This window comes from Cervus canadensis, chromosome 32 (genome assembly GCF_019320065.1).
Source record: "Cervus canadensis isolate Bull #8, Minnesota chromosome 32, ASM1932006v1, whole genome shotgun sequence".
NCBI classification, from domain to species: domain Eukaryota; kingdom Metazoa; phylum Chordata; class Mammalia; order Artiodactyla; family Cervidae; genus Cervus; species Cervus canadensis.
Window position 1 is genome coordinate 32,376,754 of NC_057417.1, and position 23,848 is coordinate 32,400,601.

The 23,848-nt window shown below is 59.6% G+C and overlaps 1 protein-coding gene across 5 annotated transcripts in view; it reads left to right on the forward strand.

Annotated features, from left to right (window-relative positions):
• Positions 1-23,848, forward strand: part of TNRC18 (trinucleotide repeat containing 18) — a 78,913-nt gene that overhangs the window by 31,616 nt on the left and 23,449 nt on the right. For 3 of the 5 annotated variants that reach the window (XM_043455884.1, XM_043455888.1, XM_043455887.1), the window contains 12 exons: positions 343-445; positions 687-892; positions 1,431-1,577; positions 2,062-2,252; positions 3,560-3,989; positions 5,506-6,480; positions 12,569-12,744; positions 13,169-13,305; positions 13,582-13,710; positions 15,109-15,280; positions 16,797-17,157; positions 20,333-20,608. In XM_043455884.1, the coding sequence (XP_043311819.1) occupies positions 343-445; positions 687-892; positions 1,431-1,577; positions 2,062-2,252; positions 3,560-3,989; positions 5,506-6,480; positions 12,569-12,744; positions 13,169-13,305; positions 13,582-13,710; positions 15,109-15,280; positions 16,797-17,157; positions 20,333-20,608 (3,303 nt within the window). The remainder of the gene's footprint in view (positions 1-342; positions 446-686; positions 893-1,430; positions 1,578-2,061; positions 2,253-3,559; positions 3,990-5,505; positions 6,481-12,568; positions 12,745-13,168; positions 13,306-13,581; positions 13,711-15,108; positions 15,281-16,796; positions 17,158-20,332; positions 20,609-23,848) is intronic. The other 2 variants (XM_043455885.1, XM_043455886.1) reach the window with 2 other exon arrangements.

Here is a 23,848-nt window from a genome sequence, read left to right on the forward strand (position 1 = left end):
GACCCGGGCTTGACTGCGCCTCTGCATGGCGACCGCTCCTTTGGGTTGTGGTTTTCCATCCGTCTTGACCCGCCCCCGGCGCCTGCCTTTCCGGCGCTAAAGGAGGAAACCCTGTCCCTGAGTGCCTCTCGGTTCATCCTGGGTTACAGCGCCGTCCGTTTTACGACCTTTCCCTGCACCTTCCCGGTTACCTGGGAGAGTTACAGGTGGGCTCTTTGAGGGCGGTGGAGGGCCGTTTCTGGGCACAGAGGACGTCTGGCCAGGGTGACGGACCTGGTCAGACGCTGAGGGCTTGTTGGGGGCCCTGAGTGGGGCTCACTTCCTCCTCTCCCGCCCGCCCAGGGCACGGCCGAGCCGACGAGGACTGTGGCGATGACCGGGCCAGGCACCGGGAGGAGAGGCTGCTGGGGGCGCGGCTGGACCGAGACCAGGAGAAGCTGCTCAGGTGAGGCCTGGGGGGCCTATGGGGCAGGATGGGTGGCCCTGTGTGGGCGCGGGGTGGTCCTGCACATGTGGGAGCCTTCCTGGGGAAGGCCCGGGGCCCCCTGCTGAGTGCCAGCCGGCTCTTCTGCCCCTGGGTGCCGAGCAGTGGCCTGGTGTCCCCCAGTCCTGTGGGGCGCCTCCTTTTCCCTCCCCCTCGCCCCGGGGCCATCCCAGACTCACTGCCGCCTCCGCTCCCCTTCCAGAGAAAGCAAGGAGCTGGCCGACCTGGCCCGCCTGCACCCCACCAGCTGTGCTGCTAACGGCCTGAACCCCAACCTCATGGTGACCGGCGGCCCGGCTCTGGCGGGCTCTGGTCGCTGGTCCGCCGACCCTGCGGCCCACCTGGCCACTCACCCCTGGCTGCCCCGCTCGGGTAGCACATCCATGTGGCTCGCTGGACACCCCTACGGTGAGTCGGGGGTGGGGATAGCGGAGGCCTGAGTGTTTCCATCAGAGCAAGGTGCTGGGCGCTGGTGCGGGGTGGGACCCCTCCTCTCTCTCGTCCCTGTAGTTGACCTCTCTGGCTTGTCTGAAGCGAAAAAGGGTTAGTCACCCAGCCGTGTCCCACTCTTTGCAACCCCGTGGACTGTAGCCCACCAGGCTCCTCTGTCCATGGGATTTCCCAGGCAAAAATACTGGAGTGGCTGGCCCTTCCCTTCTCCAGGGGATCTTCCCGACCCAGGGATCGAACCCAGGTCTCCTGCATTGCATGCAGATTCTTTACCATCTGAGCCACCAGGGGACCCCAAGCAGGGTCATCATTAGCGGCCTCAGCCTCGTGGGGCTCCTCTGCCAAGCCTGTTGGTGGACAGTGGTCAGAAAGGGCGACGGGGGAGAGGGTTCAGAGCCAGCCAGCCCTTACCCTCGGCTTCCTCCATGGAGGCCCAGGAAGGGAGGGGGCGTGGGGAGTGGCCCCCGGCACTGACTTGGGCCTGGGTCTCTCCTAGGCTTGGGCCCCCCTTCTCTGCACCAGGGCATGGCGCCTGCCTTTCCGCCTGGCCTGGGGGGCTCCCTGCCTTCAGCCTACCAGTTCGTCAGGGACCCCCAGTCGGGCCAGCTGGTGGTCATTCCCAGCGACCACCTGCCTCACTTTGGTAAGTGGTGGTCCATGGTTGGGGGCAGGGGCTGTGATGGCCTCATAGAGTGAGGCTGTCCCAAACGCCATGGGCCTCCTGTGGTGGGGAGGGGGTGTCACGGAGCCGCAGGGGTCCCTGTTCTGATGAGTTCCTACCCAGAAAGCCTGTGTGGAGAGCCACGGCGGGGCTGCGCGGTGCCCCAGCCCTCAGCAGCCCAGTTTGCAGAACACTGGGTGTCGCGGGGGGAGGTGTGGAGTCGCCACGTCGGCCACTCCCGCTGTGTGGCCTCTGGGACCCCCGCGTGGGCCCCGGGGCCTGGGGTGTGGCTGAGGAGAAGGGGGACCAGCTTCTCGGCCCCCAGGAAGCCCCCGGAGGCCCAGCTGAGCCCGTTCTGCCGCTGCGTGAGCGCGCGGCCCCTCTCTGGGCCTCGGCTTCCCCGTCTGAGGAGTGGGGTGGCGGGCGCCGGGCGCTGGGTGCAGCCTCAGGGTCCTCTCGCCCGCAGCGGAGCTGATGGAGCGGGCCGCGGTGCCGCCGCTCTGGCCCGCGCTGTACCCGCCGGGCCGCGCCTCCCTGCACCACGCCCAGCAGCTGCAGCTCTTCTCGCAGCAGCACTTCCTGCGGCAGCAGGAATTCCTCTACCTGCAGCAGCAGGCGGCCCAGGCCCTGGAGCTGCAGAGGAGCGCCCAGCTGGTGGTGAGTTGGGGTGGGGGCATGGTCGCAGGAGGGCCGTGGGGGCCGTGGAGACCCTTCTGGGAGCCCGCTCCCACTGATGGCGAGGCAGAGGGGTCAGCTGGTAGAAAATCCAGTTCTGACTGGGAGGGAGAAGTAAGAGGCTGGTAGTCAGGGAGGGCCCTCTGGAGGTGGTGACATCTGCCCAGAGACCTGAAGAAGTCAGTTGTGGAGGAGCCCTCTGGGCAGAGGGGACAGGGTGAGCAAGCCCGAGAGGCGGACAGAGCCTGGCGGGGGTGTGGGGGGTGCAGGGAGCCATGGGGAAACCGAGGCAGGAGAGGCAGACCTGTGGACGGGAGGTGTTTGCCTGGGAGCTGAAGGGATCCCAGTGGGCTCCCGCTGTTTCCTGAGCCCAGCCTGGCCCAGCTGGGCACTTGATGGCCTGGGCTCCCCTCTCGGGCCAGGGCTGGCCTCCACCCACGTTGCCTGGTCCCATGAGGTGGGTGGCACTTGGTGTCCCCCTGTGTAGTGACTCCCTAAAGCCCACAGCCCTCCTGCCTTCTTGAAGGTGTTCCTAGACACCTGTCCTCTGCCCCGGCCGCGTCCCTCCTTTTTCGTGCAGCAGCCGCCCTGAAGGACTCAACAGAGATGACATACAGCGCATGGGGCCCTGGTTTTGAACCTTTAGTTCTGCCACGCCTGGCTGAGTGCCTTTGGGCGAGTGAATTCACCTCTCTGGGCTCCAGGTTTCCTCCTGTGGAAATGGAGCAGCTGTTAATTTCTCTGTCATTTCTGTGTCATCGAATTCTTTATTGAGATTTCACAGCGGTGAGGGTGGGGGCTTGGAGCCCTCTGCACGGCGTATTTGTGTGCGGACAGCCCACCGGGCCCAGGCTGCTCTTGAACCGTTTCCTCTCGGCCCGGGAAGGCTCACCGTGGTGGTGTTTGAGAGCGCGCTGTGATAGAGCAGGGGAGGGTCCTCAGGTAGTGAACCCTCCGTGCAGGCAGCTGTCCTTGTCCCGTGGTGGACCTGGGGTGGGACAGTCCTGCGTCTGCAGGAGCCTCCCACCTCTGCCTGGCCCCCCGCGCTCTGTCTCTGGGGGTCCTGGGGCGGGGATCAGGGTCTAGACCAGAGGTTCCCCAGCCCCGTCTGCTGGAATTCTACAAGGAATGCTGTGCTTGTTATGCGAGCCGGGACGGAATGTCCGTCTCCGGCAGGGTCCTGCAGCCCCCAACCCCGCCTGGAGTTCTCCGTGGGCTGGGGTAGCCTGGGGCCGGTGCTGGATGATGGGTCCTGCCGCGCTGACCCCGCCTGTCGGCCCCCTCCACAGCAGGAGCGGCTGAAGGCCCAGGAGCAGCGGGTGGAGATGGAGGAGAAGGTGAGCAAGCGCAGCCTGGAGGCCACGGGCAAGGCAGGTCTGGCCGCCGCGGGCCCGGGGCTGCTGCCGCGGAAGCCCCCTGGCCTGAGCACCGGCCCCACGGGCGCCTACGGCAAGGCCATGAGCCCGCCGCCTTCGCCCCGCGCGTCCCCTGTGGCTGCCCTGAAGGCCAAGGTCATTCAGAAACTGGAGGACGTGTCCAAGCCGCCCGCCTACGCGTACCCCGCCACGCCCAGCTCCCACCCCAGCAGCCCGCCGCCCGCCTCCCCGCCGCCCACCCCGGGGATCGCCCGCAAGGAGGAGGCCCCCGAGAACGTCGTGGAGAAGAAGGACTTAGAGCTGGAGAAGGAAGCCCCCAGCCCCTTCCAGGCCTTGTTCTCAGGTAGGAGCTGGGGAAACGGCTGTCCCGTGCGTCACTCACTCATCGGTTCAGCCGGCCGTTCTCCTTTCCCTGTTGAGCGCCTGCCATGTTGGCTCAGCCATGAAATTCCTTCTGGTGTTTTGGCCAAACCAGTACGTGGCCTGCTGTCAAGCTCTGGAACGAGCTGTCAGCCATCGTCTCTCGAGTCTTCCCTCGGTTGTAGGTCAGGGGAAATGGGTGTAATGTTAGAAGTAGGTCCTGAGTTCAGGAGGCCTTGTTCTGAGCATTGAACAGGCAACGCCCGTAAGGTGTTCGGCGCCATGACGCCTGGCTCACAGGTGCTGCGTTGTCATACTGAGGATGACAGTACCTTCCGGGTCGTGCCCCCGCCCGCGTGTGGCACGCATGCACCCTCTTCCGTGTCCCGTGTCCATGGGGACACACAGTGGGTGGCCTTGGCCCGTGGGAGGACGTGAGCTTGAATTCCAGAATTCAGACTTCGGCCGCTGGGATGCTGTGTGGTCTTGGGCCGCATGCGCCGCTCTCTGGGGAGAGCCGATGTCTTGCTGACAGTCAAGTGTGGAGCACAGGCCAGGCTGCGGTGCGGGGTAGGGTGCTCCGTGCATCTGTCTCCCCTCTTTGGTTCCTGTTCAGCTCTTACTGCTTGCACGCCCGCCCACCCCCTGACGGGGCCTGATGCTGCAGAGAGTCAGCTGCACACCACCCTGCTCTCCGGGAGATCACACTTTGTGGCGGGGGGAGGTCAGAGGTAACAAGGTGGGCGGCTGCACAGTGTTACTATCAGTTTTTTAAGAACTTGAATGTCCCCAGCTCTGCTGAAAAAGAAGAGGTGGGGCTGGTGGGTTCTTGCGGGACAGAGGACAGAGTCCACTGGGCTGAGTGGGTACCGTTTCGGGTCTTTTTTCTTTTTAGTAACTTTATTTTGGCTGTGCTGTGTGGGGCTTTGCCCTCGTTGCGGGGAGCAGGGGCTCCTCTGTTGCTGTGCATGTGCTTCTCGTTGCGGTGGCTTCTCTTGTTGCAGAGCTTGGACCCTAGGGCGCGTGGGCTGCGGTTGTTCCGGCTCCCCTGCCCTGGAGTGCGGGGTCGGTAGTTGCGGTCCATGGACTTAGTTGCTCTGTGTCATGTGGGATCTTCCCGGACCAGGGATCGAACCCATGTCTCCTGCATTGGCAGGTGGTTTCTTTACCACTGAGTCGCCAGGGAAGCCCCCTGTGTAGGGTCTTATTACCAGATCCTTCTGGTCCAGCGTTGTGCCAGATGCTCAGTTTGTGGGCACCAGAGACAGCCATGGATGGGTTCTGCCTTTGAGACCCGAAGACCCCTGGGGACTGCAGAGTGGCCGATTTTTTTCTCTCTGGGACCCAGATGTGCAGAGAGGTCCTGGGGTTCATCAGGAGCCATCGGGAAGGGCTTCCAGCCCTGCAGGGCGGCCGAGGAGAGAGGGTGGCAGGTGGGTGGGTGTTGACGGGGACACGGGGCTGGAGGGGGCCCCCACTGACCTGCGTGTCCTCTGCAGATATCCCAGCCCGGTACCCGTTTCAAGCCCTGCCGCCGCACTATGGGAGGCCCTACCCGTTCCTGCTGCAGCCCACGGCGGCTGCCGACGCCGACGGCCTGGCCCCTGACGTGCCGCTCCCAGCCGATGGGCCCGAGCGCCTGGCGCTCTCCCCTGAGGACAAGCCCCTGCGCTTGTCCCCGTCCAAGGTCCCAGAGCCGCTGCGTGAGATCCCGGACGAAGAGCCACTGGTGGAGCGGGAGGTGAAGGCGGAGGTGGAGGACATGGACGAAGAACCCGCCCAGCTGGCCTCTCTGGGGTCCCCACTGACGTTGCCCCCCGAGGATGCCCTGGCAGCCCCGAGCCCGGCGGGTGGCCTGCTGGAGGCCCAGGCGCTGAGTGCCGGTGGCCAGGGGCCCGAGGAGCCCCCCGGGTGCCCAGACTTTGCCGAGGGGGCCGAGGGGGTCGATTCGCCCGGCCGGACAGAGTCCTGTGCAGCCGCCCCGGACCTGGGGCCGCGACTGACGCCAGAGCCGCTGGTGGAGGCCAAGGAGGAGCCGGTGGAGGTGCCCGTGGCCGTGCCCTTGGCGGAGGCGGTGCCCGGCGAGGAGGACCTGGCCCAGGCGGCCCCAGTTGAGCCCCAACCCAGCCTGGAACTGCCGGACTGTGACATGCCCGTTGGGGAGGGCGAGTGCCCAAGCCTGGAGGCCCCCGAGGCTGGCCCTGTGCCTGGCGGCGCCTGCTTCCTGGAGGAGGCGGGCTCTGAGGAGTTCCTGCCCAGCCTGGAGGACCCGCTGGCCGGCATGAACGCCCTGGCGGCGGCCGCAGAGCTGCCCCAGGCCCGGCCCCTGCCCTCCCCGGGCACTGGAGCTCCGGCCCTGGAGACACTGGAGGCCGCGCAGAGCCTCGTTCTGGAGCAGAGCTTCCTGCACGGCATCACCTTGCTGAGCGAGATCGCCGAGCTGGAGCTGGAGAAGAGGAGCCAGGAGGCGGCAGGTGAGGCTCCTGGGGGTTGCTTTTCCCCCCTTGGCCTATTTTTTGTTATTTATTTTTGGCTGCGCATTGGGGAACCCTAACCCTAACCCTAACCCTACCAGTTCCCCGACCAGAGCACACAATCCTAACCACTAGGCCACTGAGAAACTCCTGCTTTTTCCCTTCCTATAAAAAAATTTTTTTTTTAAAGTGGGATTTTTAAAGTTTCAGAATCTCTAGAATATGGTTTATTTCTATTCACTTTTTTCCCTTTGTGAATTAATTCTTTAAAATTGTGGTAAAATACACTTATCGTAAACTTTACCACTTTAACTGTTTTTTTTTCTTTTTTTGGTGGGGGGTCTGTGCTAGCTCTTCATTGCATGCGTTTTTCTCTAGTTACAGCGAGCGGGCTCTACGCTCTAGTTGGGGAGCATGGCCTCCTCCCTGCAGTGACTTCTCTCGTTGCAGAGCACAGGTCCTAGGGCGCTTGGGCTTCAGTAGTGGCAGCTCCAGGCTCTGTAGTTGGACGGGGCATTGTGGGATCTTCCTGGATCAGGAATGGAACCCATGTCTCCTGCATTGGCAGGCAGATTCTTTACCACTGAGCCACCAGGGAAGCCCCGCCTTTACCATTTTTAAACGTACAGGGCAGTGGTGTTATGCAGTCACTTTGTCATGCAGCCGGCTTGTGGGTTTCTTAGTGGTGAAACTCCTCCTTGTTCTGTCCGTGGTGAATTAGCAGGATGCGTTGCAGTGGGAGCGACAAGACTCACTGACTTAGGAAAAGTCGGGGGAATTTTTTTGGCTTGTGGAATCACAATGTGTGTGTCAGTAATGAGGGAAGGTTTCAGGCACGGCTGGATCCAGGTGCTCAAGCCAAGTCATCAGGAGTTCTTTTTTGCCTCTTCCCTGTCCCTCCCTCTCACAGCTTCACCGCTTTCCACTGGCTTCATGCAGGGTGGGTCCACTTTCCTCATGGGGGTCACTGATACTTCCTCCCGAGCCCACGGGCCCATGGACTGCAGCCAGCAGACACACAGAAGAGGCCACCTCTCTCCTGGTAGCTCTGGCGAAGATGCTGTGATTCACTCATTAGTTGGCTGACTGTGGTTCATGCTTTTTGCAGAAGCAAAGCCTGTATCCCAGGAGATGGGATGGACTGGGCTGGTCCTGCCCAGCCCTGGATGGGGGAGCAGTCACTTCTAGGATGTAGGTGTGTGTGTAGGGAGGTGGTCATCCTCAGAAGGAATGGAGTGCCTGCAGTGACTTCTGGACTGGCACAAACCCACTGACATTCAACGTAGAAATCGAAGTGCTCCACGAAGTATGTAGAGCGCCAAAGGGTCAGGCATAGCCTGGCCAGCCTGCACTCCAGCCAGAACACTCACGGGGGCGGGGGTGGCGCACAGCTGGGGGGGGTCATGAGAGCAGTGCAGGGTGTTGAGCTGTATTTCCTCTAGAACTTGTTCTACACTTGCACAAGTTTCTAAAATTAAGATCATTTTGTAAGCAACTTTTGTTACCTGCCTTTTCCACTTTGTTGTCCTTCAGTCGCTACGTTGTGTCAGATTCTTTGTCCGATCCTTTGTGATACCATGGACTGCAGCCAGGCTTCCCTGTCCTTCACGTCTCCTGCAGTTTGCTCAGACTCATGTCCATGGAGTCGGTGATGCCATCCAACCCTCTCATTCTCTGTCGTCCCCTTCTCCTCCTGCTTTCAATCTTTCCCAGCATTAGGGTCTTTTCCAATGAGTCAGCTCTTCGCATCAGGTGGCGGAAGTATTGGACCTTCAGCTTCAGCATTAGTCCTTCCAATGAATATTCAGAGTTGATCTCTTTTAGGATGGACTGGTTTGATCTCCTTGCAGTCCGAGGGACTCTTAAACACTCTCAAGTTCTTCTCCAGCACCCCAGTTTGAAAGCATCAGTTCTTCGGCGCTCAGCCTTCTTTTCCCCTAAGTATATTCTTTATTAAACATTTTCAACACTGTGCATTCTTAAAACATTTTTTTGGAACTATGCAGTTTTCTGCCTGGTGGAGGCCCCAGCCTTCAGTTGAGACCCAACCCTCAATTGTCAGGCATTTTAATTTGCCTTCTTTTCTGTAATTTTCCTTCCTTCCTTTTGCTGTTGTAAGTAATGTGATGATTCCTCTTGGAGAAAAATCTTTGTCCACACCTCTGCTTTCCTAGGGGGTTTGTTCCCAGGGGTGGAATTGCTGGGTCAGAACCAGATCCCTTTCATCATTAAGGTCCAATGCCCCTTTCCTGGAAGCTTGGACGAGTGACACCTACCTCCCTGCAGGCGTATGTTGCTTTGTGGGTTTTTTCTTTTTTGGGTTGCAGTGCTTGGGCTTCTTGCTGCGGTGTCCTCTCTGGATGTCAAGCACGAGCTCTGGGCGAACAGGCTTCAGCAGTTGTGGCACGTGGGCTTAGTTGCTCTGTGGCTTGTGGAATCATCCTGGACCAGGAACTGAACCTGTGTCCCCTGCATTGGCAGGTGCATTCTTAACCACTGGATCACCAGGGGAGTCCTGTTGTTCAAGTTCATTGTTTCTTTTCTTTCATTTAAATAGTTGAGTACAAATTTTTTTTTTTTTCCCTCAGAAGACAAATCCCTCTTGATATCCTGCCAGCTGGTGGGTTTTCAGTGGGGACCACACAGGCCAAGGGGCCTCTGGGAAGGAGAGGGCTGAGGATGGGTCACCAAGTTTGGGGGCCTCTGCCTGCTGTTGCCTGTCTTCACACTGCTGCCTGATTCATGCACTCATTCAGCTCCTCCTGTATGCCCAGCAGTGTTTGGTACCAGCAGTGAACCAGGCCATCCGCGTGCAGCCCTCAGCACTGTTCGGGTGACAAGTGGGAGGCCCAAACAGTGGGAGGGGGTCAGGGCAGGGGTGGTAAGGTGGTCTCCCATAGCAGATAGCCAGGGAAGCCCCTCTCAATAGGTGGGGGACGGAGATTCTTCTGGGGAAAACTATGCCAGGCTCAAGGAAGAGCAAGTGCAAAGGCCCTGGGGCGACTGTTTGCCCCAGGGTAGAACAAAGGTGAGGAGGCCAGGGGCTGGAGGGGAGCCCGGAGGGGAGAGTGATTGCTAGGAAGTGGGATCACTGGGGAGGGTGGAGGTCATCTTTTATTCACTTGGAGTGAAATGAGGGGCCATTGGAAGGTGGATTTGAGTTGCACTGATAGGATCAGACCTAACTGCAGTCTCTTTGGGGGCTGTGTGGGGGGCCGATGCCGGGGCGAGGGCCGAGGTGGGGAGACCCAGTAGAGGCTCCCATCTGCACCTGGGCCCAGGGTGGTGAGGGGCGCACAGGTGCGGGCAGGTGGGTTCTGGGTGGACGTTGGAGCCAGCAGGCTTTGCGAAGGGACTGCGGTTGTGTGTGTAAGGACGAGGCTGAGGGTTTTGACCCGAGTTGCTGGAAGAGAAGAAAGGTTTCTGAGGCGGGGAAGCAATAGGAGGCGCGCGTCTGGGGAGCCCAGCGGCTGGCATGGATGCGGATGCTCCTGGTGGTGCCCTGCACTGCCCTGGGCGCTCTGCAGTGCGGATCTGGCGGCCTGAGCGTGGGCTCTGTGATCCCGGGGCGGGGGCGGCGTTGGGCTGGAGCGGGCGCTTGGAGACGCCAGTGTGCAGGGGTGCGGGCACCACACGGACAGGGGAGGGCCTGGGGGCCCTTTGCCTCCGATAGTCACGGACGGATCCTGAGCATCGGTGCCCTGCAGAGTGCCTGCAAGCCTGGGCCATGAGTGGTCCCGGTCATACACCAGGCCCAGGGCTCCGGAGCTTTCCCCACGGCCCGGCCACTTCCTGGTGCCGCTGGCCCTCCCGCTTCCCCGCTCCTGCTGGTGGGCAGCAAGCCCGGTGTCCCAAGCCCAAGGCAAGCGGCCATCCTTCCCGCCTTCCGGCACCATAGTCTCTGTGAGGGATGCCTGGTCCCATGGAGGTTCCAGTGTGTGTCGGGCCCGTTCCCAAGTCACCTCCGCGTTGGTACAGCCGCAGGGCTGGGGTATTAGCTCTGGCTACTGTAATAAACATACAAGCGCGGTGGGGCGGGGCAAGGGGCTGAGTCTCGAGTAAAGAGTGTGTTCTCATGACTCTAGAGGCTGGGCGCTCTAGATCCAGGGGTCAGCAGGGTTGGGTTGGCTCCTCCTGAGGCATCTCTCCTCAGCAGGCCTGTGGAATTCTTCCATGTGTGTCTGTGTCTCCAGACGTCCCCTTTTATGAGGATGCAGTCTCGCTGGATCAGACAGAGCCCACCCTGACGCCCTCTTTAAAGGCTCTGCCTCCTGAGGTGTGATGGTGTTAGGGCTTTCCATGTGGCCTTGGGGGTACACAGTTTCTGGCCTCGGGCCACCAGGCTGCCCTCTGTGTCCTGGGGACCCCAGCGAGGCTGGTGTGTTGGGGGGTGAAGCAGGCGATGGAGTCGCTGCGTGGTCCCCTCTGATGGAGCAGCTCTCCCCCGCCTTACCCAGTGACTGAGAAGCTGACGGCTCGGAGGACCTGGAAGGGATTAGGGTGGGGTATGGCACCTGGGGGGTGGGCCACATGCTTCAGTCTAGTGCCCGCTGCTTGAGGCTGGTGGGGCTCACTGCTGTGTGGTGTCTGTAAAGACCCAGAAGAGCAAAACAGGGACTCTCAACTCACGCCACTGGTGACATGTGGTTGGGACTTGAGGGGAGCACTGCTGACACCTAGTGGTGAAGGCGAGGACGCCTCTCAGTGTCCCAGGACGATGCCCCAGAGCCGCCCTGCAGCATGTGAGTGGCGCCAGGGTTCAGAAGCCCTGATCTGGGCGATAGGCTCGTTAATGTCGATGTCAGGGAGTTCTGCGTGTTGAACTCTGCATGCTGGTTGTGAAGGATACACTTTCCCGGGACTTCCAGGCGGTCCAGTGACTCAGACTTCACGCTCCCAATGCAGGGCGACCGCGTTCGATTCCTGGACAGGGAAGTAGATCCCACATGCCCCGACTAAAGGTCCTGCGTGCCACAAGGAAGATGGAAGGTTCTGTGGGCCACAACTAAGACCCAGTGCAGCTAAATTAATAAATACTTTCAAAAACTTTCTTTTTAAAAAGAGAACATATTTTTCCCCTCAAGTACACCTGGACCGTTCTCAAAAATTGATCATATGTTAGATCACAAAGGAAACATCAGTTGGAAAATGAAAACTCATGTTATTTTCGTAGAAAGACTGTGGAGAAGTAGGTTCTCAGGTACCACTGTTGAGATCCTGAGTTGCTGCAGTGTTTCTGAAGGGCAGTTGGAATATTCATCAGAGATGAACACACATACCTTGATCACGTTAATTGCACAGACAGGCACAGTCTCTGAAAAATTCCTGTCTGTTTGCTACCAAAAAAAAAAAAAATCTGGAGCCACCTGAATGCCATCAGTGGGGGATTGTTTAGGTAAATTAAAGCTTATCGATCCGAGAGAAAAACTAGGCTTCTGTTACTTGGTTTTGCTGCATGAAATTGCTGATGTTCTAGTGGTTCTGACTTACAGAAACGGCACTTTCTGTTCGGGTTCAAACTACAGTATGAATGTGTGTGTGTGTTTTTGTGCTGATGAGAAACATGTTGAGCAGCAACAAGCAGTGTGATGTGGTGTGTATTGATTGGTGCTGATTTCTGCTTGTGAAGGATGCCTGGGTGTTACCCATGTTTGAATGTGTGTAAAAGTTTCTGGAACCACCTGCCACGCAGTGTTGGCCGAGGCATCCTCCCGGGAGGGGCCTGGTGGCGGAGGAGGAAGGTGTGTGTTTCATGACTCTTCTCTGCTTGGTTTGTGGTTTTTATCATGTACACATGTGACTTTCGCAATTTACAGAACTTATCATGGGGTTCTGTTTTTTCTGATCGTGAAAACCACGCATAGTCCTTGTGGAAGATTTTTTGGACAGATAAGCAGAGAGAGAGTCGCCTTGTTAGAGCGCCGCTCTGCCGTTCTCTGGTGACCTCCTGCCCGTCTGTGCACAGACGTGCTGTGATGGACAGGACTCTGGCCCGTGTCCCCTTCCCAGGTGGGGGTCTGAGGCGGGTCGGCCGTGGTGCCCGTGAGCCTGGCCCCCAGAGCACAGGCTCACCTGCCTCCTTTCGCAGGCGCGGAGCGGGGCCTGCCGGTGCGGCCATCGCTGGAGAGCCTCCTGGCGGCCAGCAGCCATGTGCTGAAGGAGGTGCTGGATGGCCCCTTCGTGGATCCGCTCAAGAACCTGCGGCTTCCACGCGAGCTGAACCCCAACAAGAAGTACAGCTGGATGCAGAAGAAGGAGGAGCGGGTGAGGCGTCCCGGGAGAGGCTCAGGGAAGCGGGGTTGGGGGAGGACGGGGTGACCCCAGAGAGGCCGCCTGGCCTGGGCCTTGGCAGGCTGCACGCTCGGGGGAACCTGTTGCATGCCCAGCTTCCGCCACTACCTTGCTGTGTGGTCCCCGGCGAGTTGTCTCCTCTTCCGCAGCCTCAGTGTATCACCTAATCACGTGTCAAGGGTGTGTCCCGTGGGCAACGGCTTGGGGGCTCGGGGAGAGCAGGTGTGTGCGTGACAGATGCCAGCCCTGCCCGAAAGGTGCTTGCGGGCCACCTCGGCCTGGACTCGGCCCCACAGGGTTGGCTTTCCGGATCCTGGCATGCACACAGGGCGTCTTGGTGAGGGGGAGGGTGGCGTCCCCGCTGCGAGCCCCTGCGCTCACCCGCCGTTCCCCGCAGATGTACGCCATGAAATCCTCCCTGGAGAGCATGGACGCCATGGAGCTGGACTTCCGGATGCGGCTGGCAGAGGTGCAGCGTCAGTACAAGGAGAAGCAGCGTGAGCTGGTGAAGCTGCAGCGGCGCCGCGATTCCGAGTGAGTGCGCCCCGCCGCCCGCGGCCAGGCTCTGTAGGCGCCGCGATTCCGAGTGCGCCCCGCCGCCCGCGGCCAGGCTCTGTAGGCGCCGCGATTCCGAGTGAGTGCGCCCCGCCACCCGCGGCCCGGGCTCTGTAGGCGCTGCGCTCAGGAGGTCCGCCGTGCAGGCCGCCAGGTGTGCGTGGCCCCAAGTGACGTGTGCGCTCTGTGCGCCCCCTTCTCCGCGCCCCCCCCCCCACCCCCGGGTTCACAGCCCAGCGTGTGATTCTCTTTAAGGGACAGGCGCGAGGAACCCCATAGAAGCTTGGCACGCAGAGGCCCTGGCAGGCCGCGGAAACGGACCCACGCCCTGAGCGCCCTGTCGCCCCCCCGCAAGAGAGGGAAGAGCCGCATCCATAGCGGAAAGTAAGGCTGGCCCCTCGGTGGGTCGGGGACTGGCACAGAGCTCGGAGGGGAGGCGTGCGGGCCCGCGCGGGGCCTGTGTCGGCGCCGGGGACCCTCGCGTCCCTCAGGCTCTGACCCGCCGGGATCGGCGGCTCACGGGCAGCACGGCGCGCTGCCCTGGGCCGGCCAGGAGGGCGAGCGTGGAGGGACAGGCACACCCACCCCAGCCAGCAAGTCGAGCGTCACCCCAGTGTCAGGCCCGTCTTCCTGCCACACCGGCGTCTTCTGCGGCTAGGGCCCGCATCCCTCTGTGCTGGACGGCCTCACTCCCGGTCTCCTGGTGTGTTGTTCCCGGGCTACTCCCTGTTACTGGGACCTCCGCCTCCATACACCCTGGGGAGAGGCTCCTTGGAGCCACAAGTGGCCGGAGCGAGAGCGCTCCCTCTGGGTTAGGTGTGGATAGAGGAGCGATGTGATTCCCCCGGGCCTCCAGAGCGCGCCTCAGCCTGGGCCAGCAAGGCTTGGGTGAGGAAGCAGGGGAGCCACAGGGTACCTTCACAGCCGCAGGAGAGGCTGTGGGTCTTCTCAGAAGACAGCCCCAAGAGCCCCCCGTCTTGCACTTAAGCTTGGATGTCCCTGACCAGAGGATGCAGAGAGAAATACCCTGTTACCAGCCACAGGCGGGTGGGGAACGCTGCTCCTGGAGGAGCCAGCAGAGGCTGGGACTGCCCGCACATGGAGCCGCCTCGTAGGAGCGCGGACCCTGGAGGTGGGTGTGCCTCCTGCCGAGTCCCGGGTCTGCTGCGCCTTGTGACCTTGGGCCAGGTGTTAGCTCTTCTAGGTGAGCGCCTTCCTCTATAAAGAGCAGTATGTGGAACCAAGTGTTGTTTTGTGGTTAAAATACAAAGCACAGACATGGAATGAGACACATAGTAAACACCAGGGAAAAGTTACTGCTGTCTTATACTTGTGAGGGTTTAGCGTGAAGCAGCCAACAGAGACCGTGGCCTGACTGCCTGTGCTGCTCGGGTACAGAACAGTGGGCGGCTCCTCCTTCAGAGTAGCTCTTGATTGTAATCCCCGCCCCATCCTGGTGGATGTCCATGGCGCTTCTGATCCGTGTTCTTGGCATGCTTGGGTACAGAGGTCTCTGACCGTGACAGGTTACTTGTGTGTGTGTATGTGAAGGAGCGCGAGAGAGAGGGGCCAGCAGAGACGCTGCTTGTGAGTTCTTTTTTTCCCCATTAAACGCTCATTCTGCCTCCTTCACAAGTGTCCCAGAGTCCTGGCACCACAGTGCTTGACTTGTCAGTCTGTGCTTCAGCAGCCAGAGCCCACCCTTCAGGGCCATGAGGGCGGACCCCGGCCTGTGAATGCTGCCTGGCTGGGGCGCTGACCGGTTCCACGTCTGGGTTTCAGGCTGAGCAGCAAGCCCCTGCTGACCTCAGATGACTACGAGCTGGGAGCAGGGATGAGGAAGAGACACAAGGGGCCTGAGGAGGACCACGACGCCCTCGGCGGAGCGGGGAAAGCCAGGGGGAGGAACCAGCCTTGGGACGAGCACGAAACCTCGTCAGACTTCATGAGTCAGGTTGGTCGCCCCGTCTCTCAGGAGTACTGGCGGCTCAAGGCGGAAGGTGTGGAGGGGCCACTGGGGCTCACACACTCCCTTTGCGGGTCTCCTGGCCCTGTTGCGCGCACACTTTTGGGCTACACTTTTTTTTTTCTTTTTTGAGCTACACTTAACTGTGGAATCACTACGGATAAAATGGAATAGTAACCCAGGCGCGAACGCTTTTTGTTGAGGGTGGCTGCCTTACTGCTAGAACCACTCCTGCAGTCTTGGTCATTGTGCAGAGCGGGACAGTGAGGCCCAGGGCAGGTCAGAGAGCTGGCGAAGTAACATGGCCCCAGGTGGCGCGGAGGCTGTAAAGCCCGTCCTCTGCGTGCTCTGTGACCCTCTGCTGAAGCGCAGAGGAGAGGCTGCAAGTTCTTAACCCAAGAGTGCAATTACTCAGTTGTTTCACGGTATAATTATTTAATGAGCAGCTTCACCATTCTGGAGTTTGAAGAAACAAGGGCTTGATGCCATTGTAATTTCCTCTGGGAACTCTCCTGAGGTAAAGGGCCGAGCGCCAGTGCCTTGAATTTTCTTGTTTCTGCAGAGCACTGAAATCACCCACTTGAAGGCCCTCATCGCTGAATACTAACATACCTTGTCGTCCCTCCCAGAAAAACCCTGTGGGAGGGGGCTGTTACAGTTGACTCAGGTGTCAGAGAGAAGGACTTACATAGGGGAGAGTGGGTCCGTGGGGAGGGGAAGAGAGCCAGTTTGTAGTTTGTACGTCAGCATCCTTTGTACTCTCGAACCGTGAAGGGCACTCTTGTCTAATTGACACTATCCCAACTTTTTCTCTCCTTATGAAATGTTACCTGATTAGAGAGAAAATAGCGATGAAATGTTCAAATGAGGGCCATTGAAGCTGCACGTTTCAACAGCAAATGACTCCAGCTGACGGGAGACACACAAGCAGGAATTTATCTATGAAATCTCTAATCATTCTTTCTGCTTCAGGCGTCCAAGGCACACTCGAGGCATTTTCTTGGCAGCTTCAGCCCATTTAGCTGGATGGCCTGGTTTAGGCTGTGAGGCCGTCTTCATCACCTGCTTTAGGCAGCTGAGATAAGCAGATCAGCTGTGCTGTGATCTGGGTTTTCCATCTTTGGGTTCATCCCTCCTCCCTTAATCCAGCCACCTTTCTCCCCCCTTGGCTCCCTGGCAGCGCTGTTTGTTTAAGGCGCTCCCCGGTAGGAAGCATAGCGCCACAGCCAGCCGGTGGCGATGATAACTGTAACCACAGTAACAGCTCTTTAATAAGTGCTTCACGTGCCTTTTCTCAGTTCCTCTTCAGTACAACCCAGCGCTGCCTGTGCGTAATCACCCCCATTTTACAGAGTAGAGGAACTGAGGCTAAGAGGAATTCAGCAACGTGCCAGAAAGCCACAGAGGCAGGGAGAAGGAGCCTGGGTTCGTCCGAGCTCATGCACTGAGACCCACTGTGGGTGTCAAATGTCTTAACCCGTGACTTCCCAACTTCCCTTTCCAGCTAAAGATTAAGAAGAAGAAGATGGCTAGCGACCAGGAGCAGTTGGCAAGCAAGCTGGACAAAGCCCTCTCCCTCACAAAGCAGGATAAATTGAAGTCGCCCTTCAAGTTCTCGGACGGTTCTGGGGGGAAATCAAAAGCGAGCGGGGGCTGCGGCAGGTACCTGACGCCCTACGACAGCCTGCTGGGCAAGGACAGGAAGGCGCTGGCCAAAGGCCTCAGCCTGTCTCTTAAAGCCTCGCGAGAAGGTAAACACAAAAGGGCTGCCAAAGCCAGGAAGATGGAGGTGGGGTTCAAGGCCAGAGGCCAGCCCAAGTCGACCCACTCCCCCTTCGCCTCGGAAGTGAGCAGTTACTCCTACAGTAAGTAGTGGGCCGTGCCGCCTCAGGGCTGCTCTTCCTCCTTTTCTTTCCTTTCCTCCTCCTCTTTCGGCCTCGAACGCTCGATGGTCTCTGGTGACGGTCTCTTTTCTGCTTTGGCGCCGGTACCAGGCCGGAAACGGAAGTGGTTGTGATGAATGGACGCTGTTCTTTGGGCGGCCATCTGTGATTGGTGGGTGCTCGTGATTGGCGGGCAGGTGGGAGCGGAAGTCCGCCAGCCTTCCCGTACCTGCCTTTCATTGGTCAGCGCTAAGGCCATCGGTGTGAAGGCCTTGTGGTACAGAGTTGGCAGTTACTCAGCCTAGAGCGGTCGCTCCCGCCCTCAGGCGTCAGCCAGTCCTCTAGCTCCGCGTTTGTGAGGAAAGCGTCTATGAAGCGCACACCAGGGCGGCCTTTCCCGTTGTCTTTGCGACGGCCCTCCACGTGGTTACCCGGTGTGTTTCCGAGGATAGATGCTGAGGCAGGGCCCAGCCTGTCAGATTCAGCGGCGCGGGATGGCCAGTCACGATGGGCGCAGCCTGTTTGCTGCCCGGATGGCAGCTGCCAGCCCCATGCGGCTTTTGGGCCCCTGAAACGTAACAGCTGGTGGTACTGAGGGACCGAATTTACGCGGAGCCTGCGGCCTTTGGCGCTTCTTGTCTGGGAACTGGGGAGCGTGGGTTTCCAGAGCCCGGACGGCCTTGTCCCCACTCCCAGCCCTGACGCCCGTCCGCTGGCCCGGAACCCGCTGCCTGGCACGTAATAGGTGCTCAGTAAGTACCTGCGCGCGGAACACGTAATGCCCAGGATGGGTGGGTGCCAAGGGCTGGCCGCCACAGCAAGGCCGGTGGGGGCGGGGGGCGCTGCCTGCCTCCTGGCATCTGTCCGCGGGCTTCTTTGAGGGGGACCCCAAGCCGTGACTCGGGTAGGAAGCTTTCTCCTTGGTGACTGCGTGCATTTGGGCGACTGGGCCTTTGATCGCCTCTGCCTAGTTTATGGGGTCGTGGGCGAGGGTGATGACTGTTAAGGGCGAGAAATGGTGTGTGTTCTTAAGGAAAGAAAGTCTCTGTGGAGTTAAGATGCCATGGACTGCCCCCGAGTGCTGTCCAGAGCCCTACGTGAGCTCGCTGTGTGGGTGAACAGCTGGGAGAAGGCGCCTGGCAGGAGATGAAGCTGCTGCTGGTGTCTTTGGATTTTAACGTTCCTGGTTTTGCTTGCCCTGGGTCTCTAGCCTTGATGCTCAGATGGGTGTGGGAGCGAGGATCTGCTTTCGTGCCTTATGTCCCCTGGGTGGGATCGGTGGCCGAAACACCTCAGATTCAGTTGGGTGTGAGCTGAGCGGCACTGCCCAGGCCCCTGGCCGCTCTGCGCCAGTTCTAGAGACTTGTAGCTCCGCAGGAGAAGGGAAGGGCTTTCCTTTGCTTGTTTTGGAATATCACAGAGAGAGCAGGGATTGCTTTTCCTTTGATCCTTCAGTGGATGTGGCCTGGCTGGTGGCGGAGGGATCCTCTGCTCGCCCTGCTTACAGGGGGATGAGGCTAGAGTGCGCTTCAGGCTAGAGTCCACAGATACGCTGAGGTCTCTGCAGGGGTCGGGGGCTCTAAGCTGCCACGTCCACTGCGGCCGATGTGTGTACGCGTGCAAAGCAGTGTCCAGATTGCTCATCTCTGTTACGTTCTTGTCTAAAACTGCACTGTTCAGTTGAGAGAAGTGGGTTAATGCTGCCACAGGGTGGTTAAAAGACTTGTCTGCAGTTAGCTGGTGGCTATGGTGTGGGAGAGAGTGGCTGGCTGTGGAGAGAGTGCGTCTCTTCTATTTTTCACAGTAGTCTTTTTGTCTTCCCCGTAAATGCGTGCATGCAGGGTCACGAAGAGGTCAAGGTGTTTCCTAGCCTTGAGATGCTGTACTGGCAGGAGACGGGCAGAGAGAACGTTGCCCTCCTGCGTTTTCACTGTGGGTTGTAGGGATCTGGTGGCTTGCGTGGTGGGTTCTGGTGGGAAGCCAAGTTTGTCATTGTCACTCATGGACTTGTCCTGCCTGGCAAGTGGCTTCAAGAAGGACAGGATGGAGCACACGGGAGGGAGAGCTGTGGCTGGGGGACGCGCAGAGGCGTGTCCTCGTCACACCCAGAGTTGCCAGACCACCCTGCTGTTGGGTGTTGAGTGGAAAGCATAGATGCTGGAGGAGGCAGCCAGAGGACCCCTGCCCCCAAGCACACACGCACGTGCGCGCGCACACACACACACACTCTCTCTCACTCATTCCTTCTCTTGGACTTCGGGAGGGCAGCTGTGTTTGTTAACTCCCAGGTCGAACGGATTTGACGAGATGAAGGGATTACAGCCTTTGGCTGCAGAGCCTTTCTGTCCAATGGAATCTTGCTCACCAGCCTCGTGTGTAGAACAGACCAAAGTGGTGTGAGTGTGCCTGGGGAGGGATTGGAAGGGGCCAGAGCTGTGCCCACTTGACAGCCTCCTCCCCAAAGCCTCATGCAGCTCCAAGGCTGGAGACATGTGGGAGGCCAGAACCAGCGTGCTGGTCACCCAGCTCTGATAGGTAAAGGAACAGGGTAGAGCTGGGAACCACAGTATCATTTGTCAGACACCGCTGTCCCGACATTGCCGAGCAGGAAGCTGGGTTGTGAGTCTTTACACGCTTGCCCCGAATACCACTGGGAGTTGGTGCTTCAGGAAAGAAGGGCTTTATGTGAGTCCTTCCCCTCCTAGGTTGCTTCCCTGCCCACAAGGAGCCCATGGGCTGGCTGCATTCCCGTGGGGTGGACTGGCCTCGGCAGTGACCTCCCCGCGCAGGGCAGAGACCTTCCTGAGAGTGGGGCTCCCGCCTCCTGCAGGGCCAGGAAAGACTGTTCGCCCTGTGGCCGTGTGGTGGGTGGTGCTGGCAGCAGCGACCCAGCCAGGGTCTTGGTCCAAACCGTGCAAGATGGGTTGTGTGGGGCCTGTGGCTCAGAGGCCTCCCAGGTGAGAGGCAAGGCCCAGATGGGGAGGAGCACGCCAGGTGGTGCAGCTCTGCCGGTTCCACAGCCAGTGGGCGTTTGGACCTCGGTTCTGGTGCGTGGCAGAGTGTCCTCAAAGGCGCCAAGGCTAATGGAAGAGACCCCCAGCCCCCTCCCTCCCCCGGCTCTGTGACTTACCTTTATTAAAAACTACTTTGACTGCAGATACGGATTCAGAGGAAGAGGAGGAATTCCTGAAGGACGAGTGGGCTGCCCAGGGCCCCTCCAGCTCCAAACTGACACCTTCCCTCCTGTGCGGCATGGTGGCGAAGAATAGCAAGCCGGCCAGTGGCCCCAAGCTGACCAAGAGGGGCCTGGCGGGCGCCCGGACTCTGAAGCCCAAGCCGGCCGCAGGCAGGAAGCAGCCGTTTTGTTTGCTGCTTCAAGAGGTCGAGCCCCGTTCCTCCTTCAGCGATTCCTCGGAGGACTCGTTTGACCAAGGTTACTAGCTCCAAACACAAAATAACCTTCCGTGTTTCCTATCGAGCGAGTGAGTGCGAGAGCGAGAGCGGGGCGCGAGCGCAGGGAGGGCGGCCAGGCGCCGCCGGGATGGCCCGGCCAGGGCGGCCGTCCGGTTCTTGGCAGCGTAGCCTGCCGTATCAGCCTGGGTCCTTTCATTTTTGTTTTTATTTGTACCTGTATCATTGTGATAATACCATTGGCTGGCTCTTTTTGAGCTTTTATATGGACTGTTTTTAGTCTTCCTCCCCTTCTCCCTCCTCCGCCCGCCCACCCCACCTCCCCTCGCCTCCCTGCCCCCTGGACCGCAGGCCTGGGTGGATCCTCCTGGCGTGGCCGCGGAGGCCTCCCAGGGGACGTTTTGTAAATGGAATTCTGTCGTGTGGGCGTGTGACTTGATGTTTGTACCGCGATTTTGGTAATACCAAGCTTTATTAAACATACCGAGTTCATTTTTAACTAAACCCGTGTGCCTTGTCTCTCTTGCTGTGTCCTGACTGGACCATTAGGTTGCCGCTTCCCTCATTTGTTCCCCCCTCCCCTCTCCCCGTCCCCACCCCACCCCCATCCCCACCCCACCCCCACCCCAGAAGGGGTAGATGGAATAACGCAGTCTGCACTCTCTCTATTATTCAAATATCCCTGGTAGCTGTTGGCATGCCTTTCATTTTCCAGGTTTAAAGTCAACTGCTTTCACCTCAAGCTTCATCCTTTTTTTTTTTTTGTTAAGCTGCTTGTTTGTCTTTTGTTTTCTTAAAGCTTCTTATGCAACAGTGGTTAAAAAACACTTGTAAATACTCATTTTCTAACACATGTTTCTGCTTTGAAGGGCATGTAGGCAGTGCAGGGTCAAGACCACTCTGCGTCCCCCGAGTTTTGTTGTGAAATTCAAAGGCTTCATTGCCGTGTTAGGGGCAGAGCTCAGAGTCGCCCCAGGAGTCCCAGGCTGGTCTGCCCCCTGCCTCACTTAGGCAGAGAGGGTTGGTGTAAGGGACCCCTGTGAGCTCCTTGGTAGACTGCCTTGTCTCAGTCTCCTAGGACCTCCACTCCCAGATGTCCTGGGGTGGGGGTGAGGCTTTCCATCCTGGCTTAGGGTTTGCTTCAGGGTGGACCCCTTTCAGGGACCCCAGAGGTGGGGGGGGGTCGCAGCATCCCAGGGGTCCAAGCCTACATCCTGATGCTGACTGGGAGGCGTTCTGGATGATCAGGAGAGGATGTAGCCGGGGCCTCGGTGCTCAGGCTCCCTGTGTGGCCCCCACACCTGAGTGAGCACAGCCTGGGCCACTAGGTCTCCCGCCGGCCTCCTCTTGTGAGGCCTCCCCAGCCCCGGCCTCTGTGGACACGTCTGGCTGGTTCCCCATTCCCCTCTCGCCTCCCCGGGGCTGGGTCCCCACGCCTCCTTCCCCCTCAGAGGCCAGAGTTACAGCTTCCAAGGTTTGGAGCTCTCCCGCCCTAGCCCAGACCCTGTAGAGAAGCAGGCAGCATCCCAGATCTGGTAGCCAGGGCCCCACCCACCATCAGACAGAGCCCGGATAGGGGGCAGGCGGTTCCCCACTGCACCCAGACCGCTGGTCAGGTCTTGAAAGGGATATTTGGGTAATAGGGCCTTCCTGACGCCTGGTACTAAAACACCTAACTGGCTTGGCTTTTCTGGTGTGTCTGCTTTCTCCCCCCAGCAGCTTGGCCATACCTTCACCCTTGACCCCTTCCCATGACGCTTTGAATGTCTGTTTTGGTCTCTCGCATTTGCTCTCACGCTGCACTCTGGACGCACAGCGAAGGCTGGGAGTAGGGCAGACGCGCAGCGGGTCACTGAGCTTGGGTGCGAGCCGGGCTCGTTGCTCCGTAGGTAGGCACAACCCCTTTCTCTGTGTCCCCTCTGCACCCCCCACCCCTCGGGGTTTGCCCCCATCGGCTATGGCAGCAGCGGATCAATTTGGCATTTATGGATCAGGTTTTGAAAAACCAAGTGACCAGAGCCAACCCCCACATACTGAGCCAACAGGTTTTTTTTTTTCCCTCTGAAAAAAAAAAAAAAAAAGTTTTTCTTCATTTCCTCGGGTTTCTTTGTTGGGACTTTTTCTTCCCCCTGCCCTTGGCAAGCTCTATCGCCTCAGGTGTGGACAACTCCAGAAAGGCTTTCTTGGTCCCGAGACACCTCCCCTCTCTCAGCTCCCCCTACCGCCTTGGGCTCTGGCCTGAGCAGACCGGCCACTGTGGGAGGAAGCCAGGGTGGGCCCACAGGCTCGCGGAAGCAGGAGGTGGGGAAGGGTCTCAGGAGACCAGGGTAACCCAGTCAGCATTTATTTTGTGGGAGACACACCCTTTCTTTTGGCTTTTTGCTTTCCAAACATTCTTCCATCTCGTGGTGATGGGTTTGGGCCAGTCCTGGCTTTCTGGGATCCAATGCAGACATTCCAGACAGCCAAAAACCCAGAGCCAGACTGAGAATCCTGGGTGGGAGAGAGAGCCGGAGTCTCCACACCTGAGCAGCCCCACGTCCCACCCCACGCCCCCCTCAGCCCAGCCAGCCCCCCTGCCCACCACCCTGCTCAGACTGGTCAGCCCCAAGGTGGGGGGGGAGCCTGCCCGAAGCAGGGGACCCAGGTGCTGCCAAAAGTCTGCCTACACTTAGCCTGCTTTGCCGCTGTGGCCCACTGGGCGGAGACAGAACCATGTGACGTCCGCAATGTGAATGGATCGCAAGTGTGCACGGCCTGCCTGCCGCCTGCCCGCCCCGCCGGCCTCCATCCCGCTGCCCCCATCGCTCAGGGAGCCGGGTCTCCGTCCGCTCACCCCTCCTAACAGCCCTCCTCTTTCTCTGCCTCCTTCCTCTCTCAGCCCCTTCCGGGCCTTCCTCGAGCTCTCTTCCGCCTCCCTCACCGAGGGCTTACTCGGCGGGGACAGGCAGACCAGACCCCTCCCCCCCCCGCCCTCCCTGGCACCCCCGGGGCCGCCTCTTTGGGCCGCTCACTGCAGCGCAGCAAGCAGGCGGCTTGGGGGCATTGGCAGGAGAATGTGGAGTTGGCCACCATCTAGGGCTCGCTCGCCCCCGGACCCAGACTCCCGGCCCCCAGACAGTGCAGAGAGGCGGTAGCTCATAATCCTCCTTACTCTTCTTGCTGGTGAGTCCCCTCCAGGCTCCCAGCGCCCCTGGGCAGACGGGCACCTCCTTGGCCACAGCACCTCGCGGGCAGGCAAGCCGGGCGCCTCCCACCCACC